Source organism: Podarcis pityusensis (genome assembly GCF_964106645.2).
Source record: "Podarcis pityusensis genome assembly, chromosome: 14".
Taxonomy (NCBI): Eukaryota; Metazoa; Chordata; class Lepidosauria; order Squamata; family Lacertidae; genus Podarcis; species Podarcis pityusensis.
The window spans coordinates 22,513,749-22,537,627 of NC_138039.1; the positions used below are offsets into that span (position 1 = coordinate 22,513,749).

Consider the following 23,879-nt stretch of genomic DNA (forward strand, 5'->3'; position numbering starts at 1 on the left):
TTAAGTCCAAGTGCTCTTAATTTTTTAAAAGCGTAATCTGGAATGTATGCCAGAAATGGCAATTAAACCTTAGTGTCAATCTGTTACAATCTATGCCCAAATGAGCCCTGCCCCCAGAAGACAGCCCTGTCACCCAAGGGTTACCTTGCACCCCATTTAAATGAAAAGAGCACCCCACAGTGCTGGGGGGGGGGCGCAGAACAGCCTCTCATTCCCTATTCCCATGGGAACTTCCCATGCACAAACGAATATCTTATTTCAATGAATATATCAGCGACTGCTGGATAAAAGGCATTTTTTTTTTAATTTTATCAAATGGACCTGTACAAAAGTTAGCAGTACTTAGTCAAAAGCTAGTGAACAGAACAGATAACAACAGACGACCTTCAAACTTTACAGAAAAATAGATTGCATAAGGAGCCGCTGCTGCCCCTCCCCGTTTTGTTCTCCCACCTCCCCCCAAATTCCCAAAAGGCAATATGCAAAAAAGAAAGAAAGAAAAGAAAGAAGAAACACCTTTCAGCAAAATGGAAACAAAAACAAAAACCCCCAAGAATATGAAAACGTAGAAAAGATAAGATAACCTCTGAAAGTTTTAAAGATTTATAAAGTTTTCTTTTAAAAGGCACAACGTTACCATTAGAGTTGGATGGTTATTATATGCTCAGCATACAATGGAACAAAACATCAACAAAATATTAGTCTACATCTAAAAAACTAACCAAAATATAGTGGAGAACGTTTTTATTTTCACAGCTTTGAAGGATGACATCTGGTCCCTAAATAGGCAACATTAAAGTGAAACTCAATCCGTAACTTCTGCTTAAAATGTAATTTCTCAAGAACGAGCTGTGCTCCCAAGCACAGTCCCAAAATCCAATGATGCCTTCAAATTTAATTTAATGTGTTGAAACTAATTGGCATGGGGAGGGTACGCTTATTGCCATTTTCCTTTTTCCACATTCATGCTGAAGTAGCCTCGCTGGAGAGAGAAGGGAGCTCTTCCAAATTAACATTGGGCCTGTTTTTAACCATTTCCAGGAAGGAATAAGCATGAAAAACCATAACTAGGAACTGGTTAAACCCTGTCAATATTTTTGTTTTAAGAGACTCTCGAGACACAATTGTTGATCATTCCAGGACCAGTCCTATGGAGTTTGCGTCCCTCTCCCATAATACTGGACCTTGGGGAGGGGGTTACCTTCCTTTGGATCCCAATGGCAATAGGCTCAGTGTTCCTTCATACAACCGATAATTGCCTTTTTAGGATTCTCAACCTCATGAGGTGGAGAGGGTACTGCCATGAGCCTCAGTGGCTTTTGGGGGAAAGGAAAAGATAGTGACCAATTCATGGAGGGCTGGAGCTCTCAGGGACTATAAGCCCCAATGGCAAAAGAGAAGCACCATAATCAGAAAAAGTCTACCTGTTAATTAGAATCATAGAACTGTAGAAGGGACCTTAGGGTCATCGAGTCCAACCCAAGAATAGGTGTTTAGGAGGAATCCCACAGGCAGGACCTTGAGATCATTGTTTTATCAGCTCCCAGCAGCAGCTGGCTAGTTTCTTTCATTAATAGAATCCTAGACTTGATGGACCTCATTTCTGGCCCGACATGGTCAGAAGTAAATATATGTTATTTATAACTTAGTATCAATGTTATAATAACTCCTCAACAAATTATAAGGAAATACCATCAGTAAGGATTCTTTTTCTCCCTGCTCCCCCTGAAAACTAATCCATCACTTCCCTTCCATAATATCCTTCCATAACCACTTTAATTATTTTGAGAAGCATTTCAGATTTGCTTTTAAGACTGGCTGAACCAAAGCACTGCACCACCTTCTTTTTAAGGAGCAGGAAAACCATATTTTCTCCACTAGTTTATGCTCCTTAAAATCTCTTTAAAAAAAAAAAATCTACTTCTTGCACAGAATTACTTCATTAATTAAAAAAAGACAAAATTACACAGAACATAAATACATATTTAACAGATTTACCCCAAAACAATGACAAAAAGACACTTTTTCTGAGCTTAACATACTTTTTTTTTAAGCTTCTGAACAAAAATGTTAATTACAGCCAAACCTTGCTTAGAAGAACTCTTGATTACAAATCAAAGGAATTCTGACATTAGTTGGTTGGTAGGTCCCAAAAGATTCTCAAGTGGTCCCTCAATATTATTAAATGATTAGGATTTTTAAAATCTAGGTGGGTTCTGTGCGCCAAGGCCGACTCATCCTCACATTGCAATAGACCCCGGAATGCCTTTGTCGTCTCCTTAACTTTGCACTGTCCTGCGTACGAATTGTGGCACTTCTCTTTTAAGTCCTCACAGAGGAGTTAGAATATACTGTCCTTCATGTATTCAAAGGAAACCATCAGTCCAGATGCTTTATTAATTATTATTAATTATTATTATTAATAAAGAAAATAGAACTCTTGTCTTCTGGAAACTTTTCAAAAGCGTTTTGGAGCAGATGGCCAAGTCATTACAGAAGAACAGGAGGCACTTGGGACGGGAAAATGGGGGTGCTCCTTTCACGGGCTGCGCCTTCTTCATTCCATTTCTGAACTTGTGTAGTGCATACTTTTTGGGGGGGGAGGGGGTCCAGGGAAGACCTCAGGTCTTCAACAACTCCTTCCGTCCTTCTCAAGGCCTTGTCAGAGTTGTGTAGACCGGCTGGTCCCAGTTCGTGGTGGGGCTGTGCGAGGGAGGGATGGACAAGCTGTTGAGGATCGGGGTGGCATACGGCCGGCGCGAGGAGTGGAAGTATGGGTACTGATAGAGGCTGGAAGCGTAGCCAGGGTATGGGTTGTAGTAGTTGGAGCTTTGGAGATCTGTGTAGTCGCACTGGGAACTGGAGAAAGAGGCCGTGGCCGTGGCCGAGGACACAGTAGTGGCGCACGCCTGGGCAGTGTAGGAGCCGTAGTCGGAGTGAGTCGGGGAGCTGTGGGACTGCTCACTGTAGTGGCTAGGGCTCAGCTGCTCTGTCTTGATGTGGGGCCTCTGCTGCCCACTTTCGTTGGAGGGAGGCGAGGTGGCGGGAGGGCTCTTGTGAGTCCAAACCTGGGGGGCTCCAGCCCCGCTGCTGCCGGTCGGGTGGGGGTAGGCGGGCCCGTAAGACCCTGCCGCAGAGTTCTGCCCGTGGTCAGGCGGCATGGCAGAGTGGCCGTTGAGCGGCAAGTACTGGTCAAACTCGTGGACGTCAAAGGTCTCCATGTTGTTGATCACCTCACTGCTCAGCTCAGAGATGTCGACGTTGCTGAAATCGATGTTCTGCCGGCCGCTCTCAACTAGGCGGCGCCCCTCGTGCTTCATCTCCTGCTTGCCCCCGTGGTGGAGGTCCGTCTTGGGGGTGGTGGGCGGGGTAGGGGGCCCGTGGGTCTGCCCTGGAGACAAAGAACATTTCAAGCCATGTGAGCACTGTTCAGAACAAGCCGTTTCAAGCGTCTTGGGTTAGTGGTCCCTTAGCGCCAACATCGGACCCAAAGGAAAACAGGGATCACACAGAATCTTGGGAGTTCAGAAACATCTGGAGGTTCCCCACTCTGGTCTATACCAACCAGTGCCCCAATATGGTACCCTCCAGATGTTTGGGTCTACAGCTTCCATCGAGGGGGCTAGCTGGTTGACTGAGGGGTCAAGCCAGACAAATTAGAGATCCACAATCTGATCTCTTGCCTTAGCTTAAAAGCAGTTGTAGTGAAGGCTTGAGTTGGGACTGCCAAACGTCAACCTTCTCCCCCATTTTGCTGATCTAAAATTTCTCCTTGCTACCCAAAGACCCTCTTTAAGTAGCGATGCAAAGGAGTGGGCCCTGCATGGAATGCGGATGCTGAAATGCAGAGTTACGCTGGTTTGTGGTCCTCTTTTTCTTTCACTGAAATGAATGGGGCAGTCACATGTAAAAGTTCTCCATAGATATGGAGGCACACACACTCCTCCAAATGAGAGAACAAGCACACTTCCCTGGGCTCAGCATTGAGACAAGATTCCTGGGGTAAGCTCTGATGCTCTGGCAAGTACCGTATTACCCAGGCATCCGATGGCTGACATATACTGGCCAGTAACTTTGAGGGTATGTGATCACTTTGAAACACTTTTAGATGCTCTAAATGTTTTGAAATGTTTTTCTTTAATTGCTTTGGAAAAAATTTAGCTGGCTTTTACACATTTTAAGTGTGTTTATGTATTGTTTTAACATTTTGATGTTTGTCACCCTAGGCTCCTTTGGAAAGGCAGGGTAGATATTTAATACATGATTAAGTCTGGAGTGGGCAGTGGTATGGTTGGGTAATTTTAGATGCTGGATTCGGGGGGGGGGCAGCTTTAGATTAGGGTGGACAAACTTTCCCATCTTCCCAGATGTTGTCACACTCCAGCTCCCACCAACCTCAGCCAATAGAATCATCTCCAAACTATGCAACTTAATTTATTATTATTCTGTGAAATTTGATTATGGCCTTCCAGATTATTTCTGTTTAATTATTGGTTGATGCAACACGGAAGGCACCCACAACCTTGAGATTTCAAACTATGTCTCCTCCGTATTTAGATGGGAGACATGCTAGAATATCTATCCATCCATCAGCACTGATGTTACTTGCAGCCAGGAAGAGGTGGAAACTATTCTTCAGTGAGAATTTTATCGATCCCCACACAATTCTCCAGGAAGTGATTTCTCCAAGGGATTTTTCAGAGAGTTTCCCTGTTCCGAATATTATGGGGAAAAATACGTTGCCTGCTGATAAATGGCAGAAAATTATGCAAGGCTTCTGTGCCTGTCTTAGCAGCCCAACATGCCACAGGAGATTTTACTGCATGACATGGGGAACCACTGATGCGAAAACGTACTTCGCAATGTAACTATTTGTAATTTTTGTGATGACTGATGGTTTTCAGCAAAAGTATCTGACAGCCCTGGGACAATGAGAGTTGGAATCCAATAACATCTGGAAGGCTCCAGGTTCCCCATCCTTGCAGATGGCTTCCCAGTTGGCCGCTGTGAGACCAGGATGCTGGACTAGATGAGCCTCCTTCATCCTGATCCAGCAGACAGGCTCTTTTGATGCTCACTGACTTCAAAATGTGGTCAAGTCTCACTTTGCTGCCTTGGGGGACCCTCCTTCTCATTCTGCCAAGAGGCACCCTGGATATTTGCTCAAAGAGCTGCACCGACGGCGCCACTAAGTAGGAACAGAAGCAAAGAACGGATAGCTGTGAAGGGAATCCCTGTGGGGTTTTTTTTTTTTGCAAGGAAGTGTTGGGCAAGAGACAGGAGTGCAGAGGTAAGAGTGGGCAATGGGCTGGGTTCTCCCCTTGTTCACTAGCAAAGGGGGAACAGGTGAGCCCAAATATTACCCAAAAGGTTCCTGGTCCAATCTGAAGATGCTGGGGATTGAGCCAAAGATGATGCTCTAACCTGTAGCTAGATCCCTTCCCTTTTAAAGAAAATGCGCCCTGTCATTGCATATAGATGCTGTTTTCTCCAAGGACACAGCCACACCAGACACTGAAAGCACTGCACTGCGCTACCGCTCTAAAAGGTCAAGGCACTCCCTCCCCAATAATCCTGGGAACTGTAGATTACCCTTCTGAGGGTTACAATTGCCAGTCCGCTTAAACTACAGTTCCCAGGATTCTTTTAGAAAAGCTATTTGCTTTAAATGTATGCGGTAGATGTGACTTAATTGCTTGGCAACTGGGAAGAGCATTTGAAAAAGGGTGAAATGGCACATGCCCTTTCATTTATTAAATATATACTACATTTTAGCATTGTGTCTATAAGTTGTTACACTGTTATACATTGTGAACAATTACACCTTGAGTGACTTTTGCAGCCCTCTCGGTGTTTCCCATTATAAATCTGTCGCCCTCCCCTTTCCTTACCTGCGTGGTCATTGTGGTGGTGAGTTTCGCTCATGGATCCCAGACCAGTGTCTGCTTTGTAGATCTGGTTCCCACTGTGATGACTCGGTTCGGCTCCCGAATCAGAATCGCTTTGGCCTGCCTTGACGCTTTTCCTCCTGCGTGGCTGATATTTATAGTCTGGGTGGTCCTTCTTGTGCTGGACTCGCAAGCGCTCGGCTTCTTCAACAAAGGGACGCTTCTCACTTTCACTTAGCAAACTTTTGGAGAGAAAAAAGAGAGATTAAAATCATTGCTTCCATTCAAAAACTACCGTATTTTTCGCTCTATAACACGCACCTGACCATAACACACACGTAGTTTTTAGAGGAGGAAAATCCGTAGGCATGCCACCCGTAGGCATTCCCTCCATAACACGCACAGACATTTCCCCTTACTTTTTAGGAGGAAAAAAGTGAGTGTTATGGTGCAGTGCAAAAAATACGGTAGATTACTGCAATCTAATCTCTTTACTTCGAGAGCTTCTCGTTCTCGAAGCTACCAGCATGAGTTTGACCAAACTGCAGGACACAGTGGAAGACAGGAGGGATTGGCATGCTCTGGTCCATGGGGTCACAAAGAGTCGGACACGACTAAACGACTAAACAACAACAATCTCTTTACGCCATGGCTAGGCAAACTAAGGCCTGGGGGGCGGATCTGGCCCAATTGCCTTCTAAATCTGGCCCGCGGACGGTCCAGGAATCAGCGTGTTTTTACATGAGTAGAATGTGTGCTTTTATTGAAAATGCATCTCTGGATTATTTGTGGGGCATAGAAATTCATTCATTCCCCCCCCCCCTAAAAAAATAGAGTCCGGCCTCCCACAAGGTCTGAGGGACAGTGGACCAGCCCCCTGCTGAAAAAGTTTGCTGACCCCTGCTTTATGCCATATATGTCTCAAGTGTGTTGGTCTGGAAAGCCAAGTCAAAGGTCACACTTCTGCCCCAGTGTAAGTAAAGAGAGCATTTCTCTTACTGGAGAATGCTACCACTTCATTTTTCCAGTCTTAAATTCAATTTTCCACATCAGTTTGCAATTTTTCTTTTTTAAAAAAGTCTTCATGAAAATTCATCATTTTAGTGCATCCCCCCCCCAATGTACATGTTTGCATGCAATTCTGCTTAATATATGTATTTTTGCAATACAATTCCCCCCAATACAAATTTTGAAGGACGGCTGTTTCAGAAAAGTGCAAATTAGGTAGGTTTGCATTTAATTGCAGATTGGACTGAATTTCTTCCACATTCCCAGATATCACATCACAGCATGGGCTTCATATTTAACAGGAAATTGTTTTCATGTGTTTTAGGAAGATTTTTGAAAAATTAAAAATTTAGATGTTTAACTGATATTACAAAGTAACTTAGAACAGAACAATACTATGCATGTCTAATCCCGTTAAGTTCAAGGTTTATTTTCAGATAAATGTGTATAGGACTATATAGAAACTTTGAAAACACCAGCCAAAGCAGAAAATTCCAGTTGGAGAGCTTTGACATTCTGCTTTACTCTCAAGTGAAATTTGTAAGACTTGAATGTTCAGCTTCAGCTGAATTCTGCCTTCAGTTCATGAGGCCCTTCTGAGGATTCCTCCTCAGTATGATGAACATGGCATGAAGGCATGGGGCATGGCCTTTCCAGTGGTGGCTCCTTGTGTTTGAACTTCCTTCTAAGGTAGGACCTGGGTCTGGGGGGGGCCCAACCTCTTTATGGTTTCAGGTGGCTGGTTGACACATTGTTTCCAGCATGCTTTTGAAGGAGGAGACACTGATCAGTCCTGCTCTTGCTATCAGTAAATATTCTTTAGTGATTTGCTACATGTGTTAATTTATGATTTTTAAAATTATTTTTGTCTGCGCAAACAGCAGTATAGCAATTATCTATATAAATAACCACGTATAATTTGGAACTCAACAGCGACTTTCTGCTCCTGAACAGAATCCAGTTTTCCATTAAAAAGGGTTTAATGAAATTATATACAGCTCTCCTACCAGTTGCATATAACAGATCAGATTTCCCATTGCTGCAACGAACAATACCCAAGTTAAACATTATTTTACAGGCGAGTCTTTCGAGTATTTCCAAATCTTTGGAATGTATTCTTTAATCTTTGTTACAAGTTTCAGAAATCCTGAACCACAACAATATACAAAATGTTGGTTTTTCTTCTTCTCTAGTCACTCTACCCTTCTCATTTTACATAATTTTATATCCATCAAGCAAACTTTCCAGGCAGAGAAGACGAGCGCAATTTCAGTGTAAACTTGTTCAGGCTGCAATCCTAAATCCATTTAGCATGAAGAAAGCTACATGGGACTCAATTAAATCTACCTTTGAGTAGACATGTATAGGATCCCACAGTCAAAATACAATCTGTTGCACACTTATTTGGAACGAGTCCTACTGAATGCTTGTGGGAAATCAGCATATAAATAAACTTAAGTAGCATTTACTTAGGAGAAAACCTCAGCGGATGGACTGCTATATCTTTATTATTCCTATTGCTATTACTGCCAACTGATACTTCATAAAAAAAGACTTCTACTCTAGTGTTTCCACTTAAACCAATACAATTAAAATGTATCAGATCCTGATCACCACACAGCCTTGCTTGCACTCCCATGTTGTAGCTGTTGGTTTGACCCTCACCTTTTTACAGGGAAAAATGGGACCCATATACTGTCCTCCCTCATAAGCTGCCCTTGTGGGTCTGGCAGGTAACTTCAATTTAAAACCGCTGTTGCTGTGGTGGCATTAAGCAGTTTATCGATCACACTGTTCGGCTGGCAGTTTGTGAAAAAAGATTTGCATTCAGGGGCTGAGAGCCGTGAGTCAGAGAGGAACCCAAGGTTTCGTTTTTAAGAGTCCTTAGCCTTCCCTCCAGACTCCAGGAGGAGAGATTACAGAGAGATGAAGGCAGAGGGGTGGGGGAGAAACACTTTGGGGTAGGATCTGAGGAAGAAGGAAAAAGCAAAGTAGCTATACCAAAATGTTATCCTAGAGCAGTGAAAAGGGTGAGTTTGGGACACGCATATTTAAGCACCAACACAAACCAGATTACAACAGCCACCACCTTCCTCCATCCCCGAGTTTTAATTTTATCGTTGCAGCTCTCCTGCATTTGTTCTCCATACACACTTGTCTGTTCCATATAGGAGGCTTACACCATTTCAAAGTCTCTAATACTCTCTTAGCTGACAAGAGGACTTGCAAACTAAATACAGTGGTACCTCGGGTTACATATGCTCCAGGTTACATACGCTTCAGGTTACAGACTCCGCTAACCCAGAAATAGTACCTGGGGTTAAGAACTTTGCTGCAGGATGAGAACAGAAATCGTGCTCCGGCGGCGCGGCAGCAGCAGGAGGCCCCATTAGCTAAAGTGGTGCTTCAGGTTAAGAACAGTTTCAGGTTAAGAATGGACCTCTGGAATGAATTAAATACTTAACCCGAGGTACTACTGTAATAGTCAGCTTGAGCAAATGATGATGATGATTTTTAAAGCCCTTCCTTTGCACCTGCTAGCATTTTCCTGTCCTTGTACCCCCTTCTCCCCATATGCACAAGTATCTCTCTCCTGCGTATTCTACCATATTTTTGATCCATAGAACTTTTAACATGCACGGAAAACATGGACCCTGAACCACAAAGTTCACCCAGCACAATCTTAGGTATCACTACTTAGAAGTAAAGCTCACTGCTTTCAACCAGACTTATTCCCAGGTATGTGCGTGTGGATAGCATTGCACTGTTAGAACACTATTAGCTCTTAGCGAACACCAAGGGTTATACCTAACCAAGTTGTACTGAACTTAAGTTAGCAACGTCCATTAATTTCAATGCATCTACTCTGAGTAGGGCTGGCATTGGCTACAACCCAGAGTATGAAGAGGAAGTGACAATTTTTATTTTTTGCAAATCTTTCCAGGAAACTACTTGATAATATTTGCAAGAGACAAATAAAAGATTACAGGCAAAGCGTATTTCATTCATTTAATTTCCATATGTTTATACGGGAAAATTCCACTTAACTATGAAAGGCTTAAACAAAGGGAAGATACTGCTAAATAATATGAGCCCAAATAGACACTTGTGTGATATCCAGCTAAGTCAGACTACCCAAATCAATAAACTAAATTTACTTAACTCCATTCATTTCAATGGGTCTAGCTCCAAGTACGACTAATCTTGTACGTCACTCGTTATTTCTAAAGCACCACAAACGCATGAGCAATTTAAATTCGTGCTTACACAACCAACAATCCTCATCCAGCCAAATGCGCCACATCACATCAGATCCAGGGGCTCAATAGACTTGCTGTTTTCACTGGCAACTGGCTATTACCAAAAGGGAGGACAGGCAAGAGAATCATAGGATTGTAGAGTTGGCCTGGTCTGCTTTCGAAAATCAAGTTCTCTGCAGCAAAAGCCATTTCCCGCAGTTGTGAGAGGCCGGCAATTTTTATTTTTTCAAGGAACAGAACAAGCTGCCTTATACAGAGTCAGACTGCTAGTCCATCCAATTTAGTACTGTCTACAACGCCTGGCAGGGACACGGGTGGCGCTGTAGGTTAAACCACAGAGCCTAGGGCTTGCCGATCAGAAGGTCAGCAGTTCGAATCCCCACAAGGGGGTGAGCTCCCGTTGCTCGGTCCCTGCTCCTGCCAACCTAGCAGTTCGAAAGCACGAAGTGCAAGTAGATAAATAGGTACTGCTCCTGTAGGAAGGTAAACGGTGTTTCTGTGCAGTGCTCTGGTTTGCCAGAAGCGGCTTAGTCATGCTGGCCACATAACCCAGAAGCTGTAGGCCGGCTCCCTCGGCCAATAAAGCGAGATGAGTACCACAACCCCAAAGTCGGCCATGACCAGACCTAATGGTCAGGGGTCCCTCCCTTTACCTTTACAGCGCCTGGCAGCAGCCCTCCAAGGATTCAGGCACAAGGACATTCCCAGCCCTCCCTGGGGATGCTGCTGGAGATTGAATTTGGGTTCTTTTGTGTGCAAAGCAGATGCCATGCCCTTGAGCTTCTGCCACCTTAAAACACAGGGGGTGCCCAAAGGGGGCAGAGGGGCAAGTGTCCTGAATGCTGAACTCCTGTCATTGACATAAGCCATCGTTTTTCTCTCTTGCCCACCTGGAAATATAATTTGCCCTTTTCTGTGCCCTCCAAGAATTTTTTTCCGGTGCCGCCACTGCTTTTAAACAGGAGAGAAAGAAGTAAGATGGAATGGAAATCTGAAATTGCACACCCCAACACCAGGAGCCAAACAAACCTCCCATATCCCCCTCTCAAATCCTTTCCCGTGCTCTGCTCTGTTTACAAAGAGCAATTTCTGCTCCTACATTCTGGCGTCCTTGGATAACACTAATCAGTTACTGGGATACTGGACATTCCCTAGTTTGGGGACCAGGTCCCCACTGTCCCAGAAGATTGGCTTGAGATTCACCTGGATGAACAGAAACACAACTGTGTGCAGAACAAAAAAATAAAGAAATGGTTCCTGTTATGAGAGACGATTGCAGCAGCCGAAAGGCTCCAGGCTCCCAAGCCTCGGGAAATAATTCGGTTCTTCTAGAGGGACCTTGACATGTTTGGCACTAGACCAAAATGCTGGTTTTTTAAAAAAAAAATTCCATTTGGGATCAGCAGAAGGTTAAAAACAGACTCTCTTCGTTTAAAGGTGGGGGGGGTTGCAAACTGGAAGAGGAAAAGTTAAGCGACTGCAAATTGCTTTAGCGAGTAAGTCATACAGCTCAGGAGCTACTGATGCTAGAAGTGACCATTAATTATCAGTCAATTTCACTGGACTGCAGACGGTTGCCAATAGATTACAAATAGTCACAGCTGGCAGCATAAGAGGTTTTGGTGCCAGGGGCAGAAAAGTTCAATGTGGCAACCACCTCACCCATTAAATTAACCTGGGAGCAAAAGCAGGAGTGCTGTTTCAGGTTCTACAGGGAGAGGCAAAGGTTCACAGCAATGTTCAAAGGCACAGATTTCACCTTGGATATGCTCAAGATTAAACTGCAAACACAAAAACAAAAAAGAGTGCACGTTGAGAGCTTTCCCTGGCTACGCTTTAATACCTTATAGCAGGAGTGAGCAGACTTCACGCTTGCGGGAGCTACTCTGAGTGTTTTGCTAGAACCCAGAGCTCTATCAACTGGAGCCAGATGCTCAAGACATTTACTGAGAATAAAAGAATTATGAGCCCAGGAATTCGGTTTTGAGTACCAAAACTGACCTGTGCTCACATTCCTCCCAAACCAAAAAGCCATTCCTACTGAACACATACAGCTTTCATCATTTCAGCAGTATAGTTTAAGAGAAGAGTAACTCTGTGGTTGCCATTGTTTAAACAATTAGAAGATACTAAGATGGAAAGGAAACTGCCTAATACCAACTCACACCCTCTGTTCATCTAGCTCAGTATTGTCTACACTGACTGGCAGCAGCTGCCCAAGGTTTTTAGACAGCGAGTATCTCACAGCTCTACCTAGAGATGCCAGAGATTGAACCTGACACCTTCTGCATGCAAGGGAGATCCTCTACAATTAACCTATGGTCCATTCCCTGGAAGCCAGAAATCCATGACATCTTCAGTTCACCCCAGTTCAACCAACAGACCCTGATCTACTTTCTGCCCAGCTCTGATCTAAAAGGAACAGTGCTCAGTTTTTGTCCTTTCCATCCAAATATTACTTTTCTTCCTGATTCCGTGAGAATGAGGCCATGATCCTAGACTCATTTACCTGGGAGTAAGGTCCATTTGCCTCAGCGGGGCATAAATCAAAACAGTGATATATAGGATTGCAGTGGGGGATATTTCATATACTCTTTCACCTTGTCTGCAGCTATCATGGGGCCGTGTGCAACAGCATCCTGGTCGCTCTATCTTCCGTACCATAAGCTAGGCTGAGAGAGTGACCAGTCCACCATCAGCCGCTGAGCTGCAGCACTGAACAGGGATGTGAACAACAACTCCAAACCCTTTGCTATAAACACGGACTGTGCTTAAGTCTTTGGACGCACACATTATTGGTGCTTTGAACAGGAAAGAGCGGGTTTCAATACCATGGCTTCTCCATTTGTGGCCCACTCCCTTTACAGTGTATGTGTGCATGCACACAGACACACACATACAGCCTGTGTTCAGGTACATGTGCTTACTGGGAACATACTGAAACTGCAGTCCTAGGAAAGAGGCCCCACTGAACTTAGCTCTTTAACAATGTACGCCTTCCGAGCAAACTTGCATCAGATGGCACTGTTATGTAGTATTATGCCGCCAACCTTAACACTGCATCTTTTCGGTTCTGGATCGAGCACACACAACTATTCCGCAAAGGTTTTAAACTCATTATACGTCAGAGCACATTGTAGCCAAGCATTGCATAAATGCATCCATGCAAATCCAGCTGGTCGAATAGGAGAGACACTAAGAGGCTACTCCCTAAAGCTCCAGGGGTGTGTTGCATTGCTTTCAGCTGTGCCCGTCCTGCTCTGAGCAATAATCTTGTTGTTGTTGTTTTAAAAAAGAGCTAAAATAATAAGGCTGTCAGTTGATCGGCTGCATCAGTGTACTTGGCTGCTCTAGGCTACTAAGTCAAACTTCCCAACTTGTTGACAAGGAGTATTTTAAAGGCATCCTGGAAACAGAGGCCAATAATTCACATGCACTTAGGTAAAAATGATTGGATGCCTTGCCTACTGACAGCCAAGGTGCAAACTAGCTCCACTGGGAACCATCCCGTGTCAAAACTGAAGGGAAAGTCGTATGTGGTATCAGAAGTGGGATGATCCATTTACACACACAGCCCATCTGATGAGTGACTCAATCCTAAAACAAGGAGCGACAGCATGTCCCTTTTGGGGAGATGGGTGTGCATGGTGACCTTATTCACAGAATTGGAAGGGACCAAGAGGATCGTCTAGTCTAACTGCAGGGATCTTTCACCCAATATGGGGCTTGAACCCACAACCCTGGGATTAAAAGTTTCATGCTCTACCAACCAAGCTATCCCTCAGGAATATATGCTTGTGGACTGGCTCCACTATATTCACTGGTACCTACTTTGATGTAAGGGGAGCTTTAGCCTCAGAGGGAATATTAAGCAGAACAGCTTGGAGAAAGGCAAAAATCACAATCCCCTTCCAAGGACAAAAAGGGTTCCCTTCTGACAATGATGTTATAGATTTCCAGCCTTATGAAAAGGAGCTGGACTAAATGACTCATGGTATCCCCTCCACCTCTTACACTAGACTCCAAGCACATATGTTGATCATGCAACTATCCCAGAAACGGTGCCCAGCACATGCATCAAATGCAGACAGATGTCCTTTTCATTTAACATTGACGACACTAGGCCAGTTACACTGCATGTGATTGCACTTTCAATGCTGTTTGTGCCCGCAAAAGTCTTGGGGCAGATGCACTGCTGTGTTTCCAATCTGCGCATACTCTGTAGCTTCCTCCTGAAATCCTGTAACTTTTTATGCCACAAATGTCTCAGGGCGTGTCTCCTGCTTTTGCTGCGCTATAATGCAAGAGTGCAATAAAACTGGGGAGCCATCACAGAGCTACTGCTACAGCAAAATGACGTTTGGATGGTCCAGTATTTAACCACCACTAATGCACTACTGTTGAGTCAACGGCATGCTGAAGATCACCAGTCTGGTGGGGCTCACAGCACAGGCAATTGTTAAAGGAATGAGCTGTGAGCGACGAAGAACCCTCGATGAAATTTCACTTGAGTCATAATAAACTCAGTAGGGAGATTTCTTGGGCAAGCCACTATTCTCTCAGCCACAGCCTCTGCAATATGGGAATAATAATACTGGACTACCTTATGCAGCTGTGGCAAAGATTAATGCAGAGATAATATAGGCACCACACTTGAAATGGACTGTATCAGTACTATGTTGTAGTATTACCATCTTATCAAATTACATTCTTTGCAGCAGCTACTGAGAAAACATGAGCAAATAATCTAGAAGGAAAGCGCTGGCAGATTGCAAAGGTGGTTCACTAATCTGACGAAGCCAAGTCAACAGTTACTGCTGGCACGATTTATTTTTGCTACGCAGTTTGATATTCCACGAGGACTGGCCAGGTCAGTCGCTGCTGCTTCGTCTATTTGCTGCAGGCATTCTACTTCTTTTGGACCCTTTGCCACAGCCTTAAAACCGCATGCAATAAATACGGCACAGTCAATTTGATTATTACAACCTGGAGAGAACGCATTGTTGGACTAGAATGATCAATTTTATGATTCTACTATCATTAAGTTCAGTGGCTACGGAATGGGGGGGGACCTTCTCCCCCATTTCCTTATCCCTTCAAAGTGAAAGGAGAGAGTTGAGACTGCTCTGTACTAGTACCATCGAAGAATTATTTACATTAATAATAATGCAAGTAAGGTTTTTAAAAAATTAAAAAAAATGTGGCGCTGGGAGGTGGTACCAGTTGCATTTTTCATTCAGTATTTATATTTGTTATTCCTTCAAAGTACCATATTTTTTGCTCTATAAGACTCACTTTTCCCTCCTAAAAAGTAAGGGGAAATGTTTGTGCGTCTTATGGAGCAAATGCAGGCTGCGCAGCTATCCCAGAAGCCAAAACAGCAAGAGGGATTGCTGCTTTCACTGCGCAGCGATCCCTCTTGCTGTTCTGGCTTCTGAGATTCAGATTTATTTTTTCCTTTTTTCCCTTGTTTTCCTCCTCCAAAAACTAGGTGCGTCTTGTGGTCTGGTGTGTCTTATAGAGCGAAAAATACGGTAATTGGTTACATGAAGGTATCATTAAAACCTTTTTTTTAAAAAAGTGTTGACATTTCTAACCAAGGGTTCAAGTTTAGTAGTCCAGGAGCCTGAAGGAAAATGCAGTAGCTTTAACACAACTTTACCCTGTTGCCACACACCCAATGTCCAAATGGGAAACGGCCATAGCTCAGTGGATAAGCATCTGTTTTTCATGTAAAAGGTCCTCGGTTCAATCCCCAGGTAGGGCTGGAAGGGAATTATTTCTGAAACCCTTGACAGCATAGACAATACTGAACTAGGTGGACCAAACAGTCTGAAACAATATAAGTCCGCTTCCTATGGCTTTAATTTTCCGAATCACAGGCTTCGGAACAACCCAACGCCTCTTATGAGCAAATCCTAACAGAAGTAGACTTGGTCTGAAAATACCACATGGAAATGTCAACAGATTCACTCTCACACCCACAAAGGTGTCAAGGGTAGCACTGCCATCCTTGAGAGGAAAATAGACACTAACCAAGAGACAAAACAAACTCCTGTGGCACCTCGTAAAAACCAACAGAATTGCTAGGCATAGGCTTTACAGGCACAGACCTGCAGATGAAATATTTCAGCCTACAAAGGTTCCACAAGACTCTTGTTTTTGACATGAAAACGGCGCTCTTCTATTCCTTATGAAGAGGCAATGAAATGGGTCTTTAAAAAATGCAAAGGAGTATTCCCAAAACCCTGGAGTGCTGCTGCCTGTCAGGGCAGACTTCACTGAGCCAGATGAGCCAGTCTGGGTTTGGCCCGCATCCTGTTCACACATTACTGGCACTAATTAAAGTTTTGAATTTTTAAATAAGTAATAATAGGAAATAAGTAATAGATTGATAGCTATTTCTTCCGAAACAGGAGGAGAAAAACTGGCAGAGCCAAGAAATAACCCATTGGGTTATTGAACTAAATCATACCCAATTCCCAAAGCCTCTAAAGAAAAATAAGAATATTTGAATAGTGGGCCCTTCACAGCTCTGAGGAGTGTGCCCTTTTAATATCACATTTACTGGGGGGGGGGGGGAATAGCCCTCCAAAGTGTGCAATGCTTTGGGAGAGAAAAGTTTGGGAGGAAAGGGGGGGCACTAAGTAGGATTTTCGCCCACGCAACCAGACAGCTGGATGCTTCAAGGTTGCTAGGAGGCCACTGCGGCCTTGAAAGCAATGCCGTAGCACACCTCACATGCTTTTCCACCCAGGCAGTGAGGCACAACTGAGATCCATGCTGCTCCCAGCAACCATCAGAATTGCCAAGACAGAAGAGGCAGCCTGGAGAAGTTTGGGGGAATTTGGGGGTGCTTTGGTGGTGGGTAGGTTTAAAGTGCATGCCTTTCAAGCAGCAGAAATGTCCCTGATTTGAACCTTGATGTTTCTTTCTCTCCCCCCCCCCTCCACACCAGCTGTCCCTCATTATGCTGCCTGTGCCTTTGATTTCCACCAGGTGTTCCCGGACTTTGGGATTTATCAGCCGAAGAGCTGCTGGAGACTCTACTGGGCCCCCCACTGTAACAGCAAGAGACACCCCAGGTGATTCGAAACTTGGGAATGGTTAGGAAATGTTTCATACAGTGCTCCTTTGGGAAGAGACATCACTAACTCCATAATGCTCACAAAAAGTGACTCCTATGACCTCCCTGTTTTTTTCAGTCCGTTTCCCCCACTTCCTAATCAGTCTTTCTTACAAGCAGCACAAACTTCAACGGAATTAATTTTTTTCGACACAAAATGCTGGGGGAGGGGAGAGCTCCACTAATTTTAATTGGGAAGAAATAAGATGGGTTTGATGGAATTTTTTAAAAAGCTCAGATGCCTCCCCCCACCCCCACCCCAGTTTATGTTTCACCTTCTTCAAATCTGGAGATCCAGAAAAACAAACATGAAATTGAGTTCAAATGAACCCTACTCCATCTACATTAAGGATAGGTTTGGGGAGAGAGAAATTGAACACCATCTAATCTCTCCAAAGGGGCCTTAATACCCATAAAGTCTTAATTTATGTACTTAAATTCATACACCGTTAAATGTCTGGAAAGTTTTCCAACCACACTACAGCAAGCATAAAGAAATGGTGTGTCAGAGTAGGAACTGGGAGAACAGGGTTCAAACCCACTCTGCCATGACATTATATTTACTGGAGCACCTTGGGCTACCTTTTGCTAAAAGGGGGAAGGGGAGGGATAAGATAAGATAAAATACAATAGCAGACCAAAAAGTAAGAGGTCTGCTTCCTAAGTGCTGCGGGGAAAGCAAAAAATGTAACATACACTCCTCCCCCGAAAAAAAGGGAAGGCTATCCCAATCTTAAAATTTCGCTTTTTTTGTTTTTTTTAAATACTCCCACTGGTGTTCTAATGCAATTAATTTGTCATCAATCTGTTTCGGACTGGAATCCCACACCATTTACTTGAGTGTATTCCTTGGAAGTAACTCCCATTCATTCCCGTCGGGGCGCGTTAACTTTAAAGGGAAAGGTCCCTGGCCGTCACCTTTCCGTTCTCTGCGCGTCTTGCCCTCGCAGGCGCGACCCCTCTCCCCACCGCGGGCTGCTGCGCTTCGTCCGCCCCGTCCAGCCCAGCCCCGCGCGCCCCGGCCCGGCCACTCACCGCCACAGCTTGCCGAGCGTCTTGCTGAGCTCGGCGTTGTGCAGATGCGGGTACTGGTCAGCCAGCTTCCGCCGGGCGGCCTGCGCCCACACCATGAAGGCGTTCATGGGCCGCTTGACGTGCGGCTTGGCTTTCAGCGCCCCGTTGCCGCGGACGGGCATGGGCACCAGGCTCCAGTCGTAGCCCTTCAGCACCTGCGAGACGGCGTCGCGGATGCACGCCGGGAAGCGCTCGTCCACGTCGCCCGGCTCGCCTTTGGGGCCGCCGCCGGGTCGCTGCGAAGAAGCCGAGGACGCCCCCGGGGCCCCCTCCGAGCCAGCGGGCGACGACGGCGCGTCCGAGTCCGAGTCCACGTGGGACATGGAGCTGGCCGTGCCCGCGGGGCTGCCCGGCGCCTCCAGGGCTTTGGAGTGCTCCTCGCTCATGTTCAGCATCGGCGGCGCGCGAGTAGAGCCGGCCGGGAAGAGCGGGGCGCCCCAGCAGCGGGGCCCAGGAGCCAGGCACGGGCCAGCCGGGAGCGCACGGTGCCTGGAGCGCGCGATGGAGAAGCAGCCGGGCGCACAACGCCAAGCCGCCTGCCGGGCGAAAAGCGACGCTGGGCCAGCCGCAGCAGCAGCAGTAGGAGCCTCCGGAGCGGAATCGGCAGCCGCAGCAGCGCCAAACGAGCAAGTCCCCCCAGTGCGCTAAACTCTCCCGTGCGCAAAAAGCGGAGATCTCCAAACGCGTCCTCTTCGCAGCCACCGACGTCGCCAAGTAGAAGCCGAGCGGCGAAGCCGGCCAGCAACTTTCTTTGAGTGCGGGGCGAGGCAGCCCCTCCCCTCCCGCACTTCCGATTGGCGGCCTCCGACCGTCTCATCTGCATAGGAGGGCGGGGCTTTGACCCTTTCCGACTTCTTAAAGAGGCAGCCGCCCCCCTTTTTTTTTTGCTTTCCAAAAATGAGTGTATTTACTGCGTTGAATGTAACCGGGATGGTTTTCTTTGCTGCCCTTTCCCGGTAACCTCCTGAGTACAGCCTCCCTCTGGCGGGGTGGTGGGGGCAGTCATGCAGAGGATATTTCTCTCCAGCATCTCCTGCTCCGCCCCCCATAAAAAAGCCACGCTAAATTAATCGCTTAAACACTAAACTCCGATCAGACCTCAGTTGCAACACAAAGCAGGCTGCGGGGCTGTGCGCGGTTACCTGGGAGTAACCCTTACTGCGCACAACGGAGCTTATTAGAGGACCGTAAGGAGCCGAGGGAAGTCCTGCCAGGTACGTGCAACATCAGCCGAAGTTTGGCTTCCCACCGCGGCCGGGCAGATGCTGCTGCCGGGAAGCCCACAAGCAGCAAGGCAGGAGGGGGGTAGCTTTCCTCCACTGCCGTTGATGCCGCCGTCGCCGCCGAACTGCTACATGCAGAGATAGACTGCGTCTGAGCCACGATGTTCCACGTAACTATTTATAGACGCCGCTGGGAATTGGTCTCATCGTCGCGAACTGTGACTATGGAGTCCCGCCCTCTCCGAAATAGTTATTTTATCTATTTATTTTATTTCCTCCTCAGAGAGCCCAAGTCAAGAAACAAATATACTTTTTAATATTAAAAATGCCGTATAGAATGGGATCGCGCACTCTGGGATCCTTGCCTCGGCTTCTATTACAATTAAGACTGTAAGCTCCTCGGAGACAGGGACCTGGAGTAGGTTGTTGTTTGCAGCCTTTGGTGACATCCCACAGCACCATGGACTTTAATGGTGCGAAATTTAATAATTACTATTATTATATGATATGAATAATTGTTATTTCTGTTAATACTCTATTAATAATTACTGTTACCATTTATTGTTGTTGACAACTAATGGTTTTAATTTATATTTCTATTGTTATTAATAATAAAAACTAGTAGCAAAAACGAATGGTGTTAATACTATCGCTGCTATGATTGATAATTGGTAATAATGATCATTTGTTTATTTGTATGCCACACCCTCACAGAATTATGCCCAAAACAATTACTGTTGTTAATTATCACTGTTATTAGTTATTATGACCATTATTGTGGGGTGGGGGTTAAATTTTGGGAAGGGCCTCCTCTAAGGTCCTTTACTTCCAAGCAAGTGACAGCGGAGGTCTAGAGCCTGCAGTCTAGGCTCTGGATAGCTAAAGATTTTAATTTTACTTTTTTTGCAGAATTGGTATTGGGAAGGGAGGGGAAGGGGAGGTGGGTAGAAGAACCTAGTTGCTGCCTCCTTGGCTAGGCAATCTGCCTCCCCACACCCACCCACGCCCTGTTCAGTTCAGCAGCCTTTCTCTTTGCAGGGCGTTTCTCCTGCCTCCACCAATGTCACATCCACCATTTGAAGAAAAAGCAAACGCTCACTGCACCCCTCCTCTTTTCCCTCTGCCCGGAGATATTTTATTGCAGATTTCTTTTGATGGGGCCTCCAGATTTCCAAGCTGAAGACTGACAGGTTGGAACACAGGAAACTGCCCAATAGCAAGTCGTGTCATTGCTCCATCTCGCTCAGTATTGTCTACCCTGACTGGCAGTGGGGAGAGAGTGCTCTTGTGTTTGGTTGGGTCCTGCTTGCAGGTTCCCCATAGAGACATCTGGGTGGCCACTGTGAGAACAGGATGCTGGACTAGACGGGACACTGGTCTAATCCAGCAGGCTCATCTTGTTGTTGTTTAGTCGTTTAGTCGTGTCCGACTCTTCGTGACCCCATGGACCAGAGCACGCCAGGCACTTCTGTCTTCCACTGTCTCCCGCAGTTTGGTCAGACTCATGTTTGTAGCTTCGAGAACACTGTCCAACCATCTCATCCTCTGTCGTCCCCTTCTCCTTGTGGCCTCCATCTTTCCCAGCATCAGGGTCTTTTCCAGGGAGTCTTCTCTTATCATGAGGTGGCCGAAGTATTGGAGCCTCATCTTCCCGATCTGTCCTTCCAGTGAGCACTCAGGGCTGATTTCCTTAAGAATGGAGAGGTTTGATCTTCTTGCAGTCCATGGGACTCTCAAGAGTCCCCTCCAGCACCATAATTCAAAAGCATCAATTCTTCGGCGATCAGCCTTCTTTATGGTCCAGCTCTCACTTCCATACATCACTACTGGGAAAACCATAGCTTGAACTATATGGACCTTTGTTGGCAAGGTGATGTCTCTGCTCATCTTATGTAGCAATAATAATGTTCCTCTGTTATCAGGCCAAAAGTTGCTAAAAGATCCCTTTAACAAAATGGAAAGCAAGTGGGCATGGGGAGAAACGGACACCAACTGAAACAGCTTCTGATCTCAGAGTTGCCTCCAAGCATCCACCTTTGCAAGGATTCTGCAACTGCCCATCCAGAGTAGAGGGCACCTCCACCTCAGGAACAGGGGTAACTCTCAGGCTGACCCTTTAAAGACTCTCATTTTTACATTCACCAACAACAACAACAACAACACCCCCCCCAAAAAAAAACCCAGTTGTGGTACAAATCCCTGCAAACCCTTGGAAGCCTGGGTTCAGCTTTGCAGAGAAAAAAATCTGTTTAAATGTTCCCTGCCCCCCTGCAGCTGTTCTGCTGGAGCCAGAGGATTCCCCGCTGCCCCCCCCCCAGCAAAAAAAAATATACACAATCAAGGGAGTCAGATGCCTTGGCAGAGGTTTGACTGCCTGCCTGGGGCTGTGGATCCACATGCTGCCTGCATTTAACTTGGATTCTGCCTTACTGGCTTAAGTTACGACTATGCTGGTTTAAGGGAAGTGCTTATTTCTAATACAAACACACTAGGAATTCAGTTCCAGAATCACTTTCATAAGTTGCAGGTTTCCCTTCCTCCCACTGAACATGCTTCTGAACATGCTCAGAGTGTTTTTCTCCCCTTTACTACATAAGCACATTTGGAATAGCAATTCCCACCCACCCTCTCGAAAGCATTTGGATTTTATATTTCAGGTATCAAAATGAGATCTTGCTCATCTCTGGTCCTTTACCTCTTAGGGTCCTACAGCTGCCTTATACCAAGGTGGGCCAATGGTCCCTCTAGCTCAGGATTGTCTCCGTTCTACAGCATTGTTGTGCCCCTCTCCCCGCAGCATGGCACCCAGTGTGGCTGCACCAGTCATGCTGCCCTAAACCCACCTTTGTTAAGACCCATTTCCAGATCAGGGGGTGCCAACTATTCTGGGTCTTCGTTGTGTCTTTAACTGAATCCTTATCATAGAAGGATGGGATGTGGAACCTGGGGAACCTCAAGTGGTGCTGAACTACATTTCCCATCAGCCTCAGCCAGCTGCTTCAGGGTTACTCAGAGCACAGGAAGCTGCCTTCTACCAAATCAGATTGTTGGATGATTCAGCTCAGTGTTGTCCACACTGCCTGCCTGCAAATCTCTAGGTTTCCAGGCAGGGGACATTCCAAGCTCTACCTGGAGATGCTATTGAGGATTGAACCTTAGACCTTCTGCATGCAAAGCAGAAGCTCTACCGCTTTCCTCCATGAAGCCAAGCCACCTTGTTCTACAAGTGTCAAAAGGTGATGTGGAATTTGCTGATATCACGTGTTGTAACCTTCCAACAGATTGACTTCATTCCCAGCGGTGCACACCTCCATGTCTCCTGAGACAGGCGGGTGCCAGCCTGTGTGATTCACAAATCTACCTCTAAGGAAATCCTTCACTTTTATCTACATGGCATTTTTCACACACAAGACTCACAGGGCTATTTGACAGGTGGGGTGAAGGGCAACCTACCTACAATCTCACAACACCCTCAAAACAAATAAGCTATTTATCTTGACCTATACAATGCCCTATTGTGTCCCCCCCACTGTCCCCCCTTTTTAAGCAGAATAAAGCCAGTGGCACTGATGGGAAACTGGCAGAACAAAAGGCTCATTTAGAAGGGACTGCTCTGTAGCCTGAGAAGCCCCAAATAGTGTGACACCTGGCGAGATAGATCTTCAGAGAGGCTATCGATCAGTCTTGAACAAGAAAATATTAACTCAAGTTGACTTTGTGAATTCACTTTTAAACACGTGGGGGCTGCTAACCAATTTGGGGTTGTGGGGGAGGGTGGGGCATTTCCTATAGTCTTCATCAATGTGGCACAATCTGATTTAAGAAGAGTCCTGTTGGATCAGGCTCAGCTAGTCCAGCATCCAGTTCTCACAGATGCCTGTGGGAAAACCGCAGGCAGGATTTGAACACAAGATCACTCATCCTCTTCCAAGGTTTCCAGAAACTGGTATTCAGAAGCATTACTGCCTTGACTGGGGAGGCTTTGACTCCTACTATGGGAACCGTGGGTGCCATCTTGAATAAAATATTGGGGGGGGGGGAGCCACGTAAGCCCTACCCTGCATAATCAATCACAAGACATGGCACACCCACCCACCGTTTAAATGGCAATGCTCATTAACTGGGGTGTGTGTGTGTGGAGGCACTAGCCAGGGACTTTCACTATACAGTGGTACCTCGGGTTACATACACTTCAGGTTACAGACTCTGCTAACCCAGAAATAGTGCTTCAGGTTAAGAACTTTGCTTCAGGATGAGGACAGAAATCGTGCTCCGGCGGCGCGGCAGCAGCAGGAGGCTC

The 23,879-nt window shown here is 45.8% G+C and overlaps 1 protein-coding gene and 1 long non-coding RNA gene across 2 annotated transcripts in view; both read right to left on the reverse strand.

The window, feature by feature from the left end:
* The window catches only part of LOC308463285, a 447,382-nt gene that overhangs the window by 233,242 nt on the left and 190,261 nt on the right, over positions 1-23,879 (reverse strand). The gene's annotated exons all lie outside the window — the stretch shown is intronic.
* Positions 286-18,994, reverse strand: SOX8 (SRY-box transcription factor 8). Its single transcript, XM_080981527.1, has 3 exons — positions 18,318-18,994; positions 5,892-6,130; positions 286-3,391 (listed from the first exon to the last, which is right to left on the reverse strand). Exons 1-3 carry the CDS (start codon positions 18,749-18,751, stop codon positions 2,652-2,654), a joined length of 1,413 nt encoding a protein of 470 aa, XP_080837653.1. The 5' UTR covers positions 18,752-18,994; the 3' UTR covers positions 286-2,651.

Excerpts from the sequence above, each read along its gene's own strand:
- SOX8 (XM_080981527.1), bottom strand. The coding sequence starts at position 18,751 with ATGCTGAACATGAGCGAGGAGCACTCCAAAGCCCTGGAGGCGCCGGGC. Across the intron at positions 6,131-18,317 it reads ACGCTCGGCAAGCTGTGGCG|TTTGCTAAGTGAAAGTGAGA; the intron begins GTGAGTGGCCGG and ends TCTCTCCAAAAG. Across the intron at positions 3,392-5,891 it reads CCACCACAATGACCACGCAG|GGCAGACCCACGGGCCCCCT; the intron begins GTAAGGAAAGGG and ends CTTTGTCTCCAG.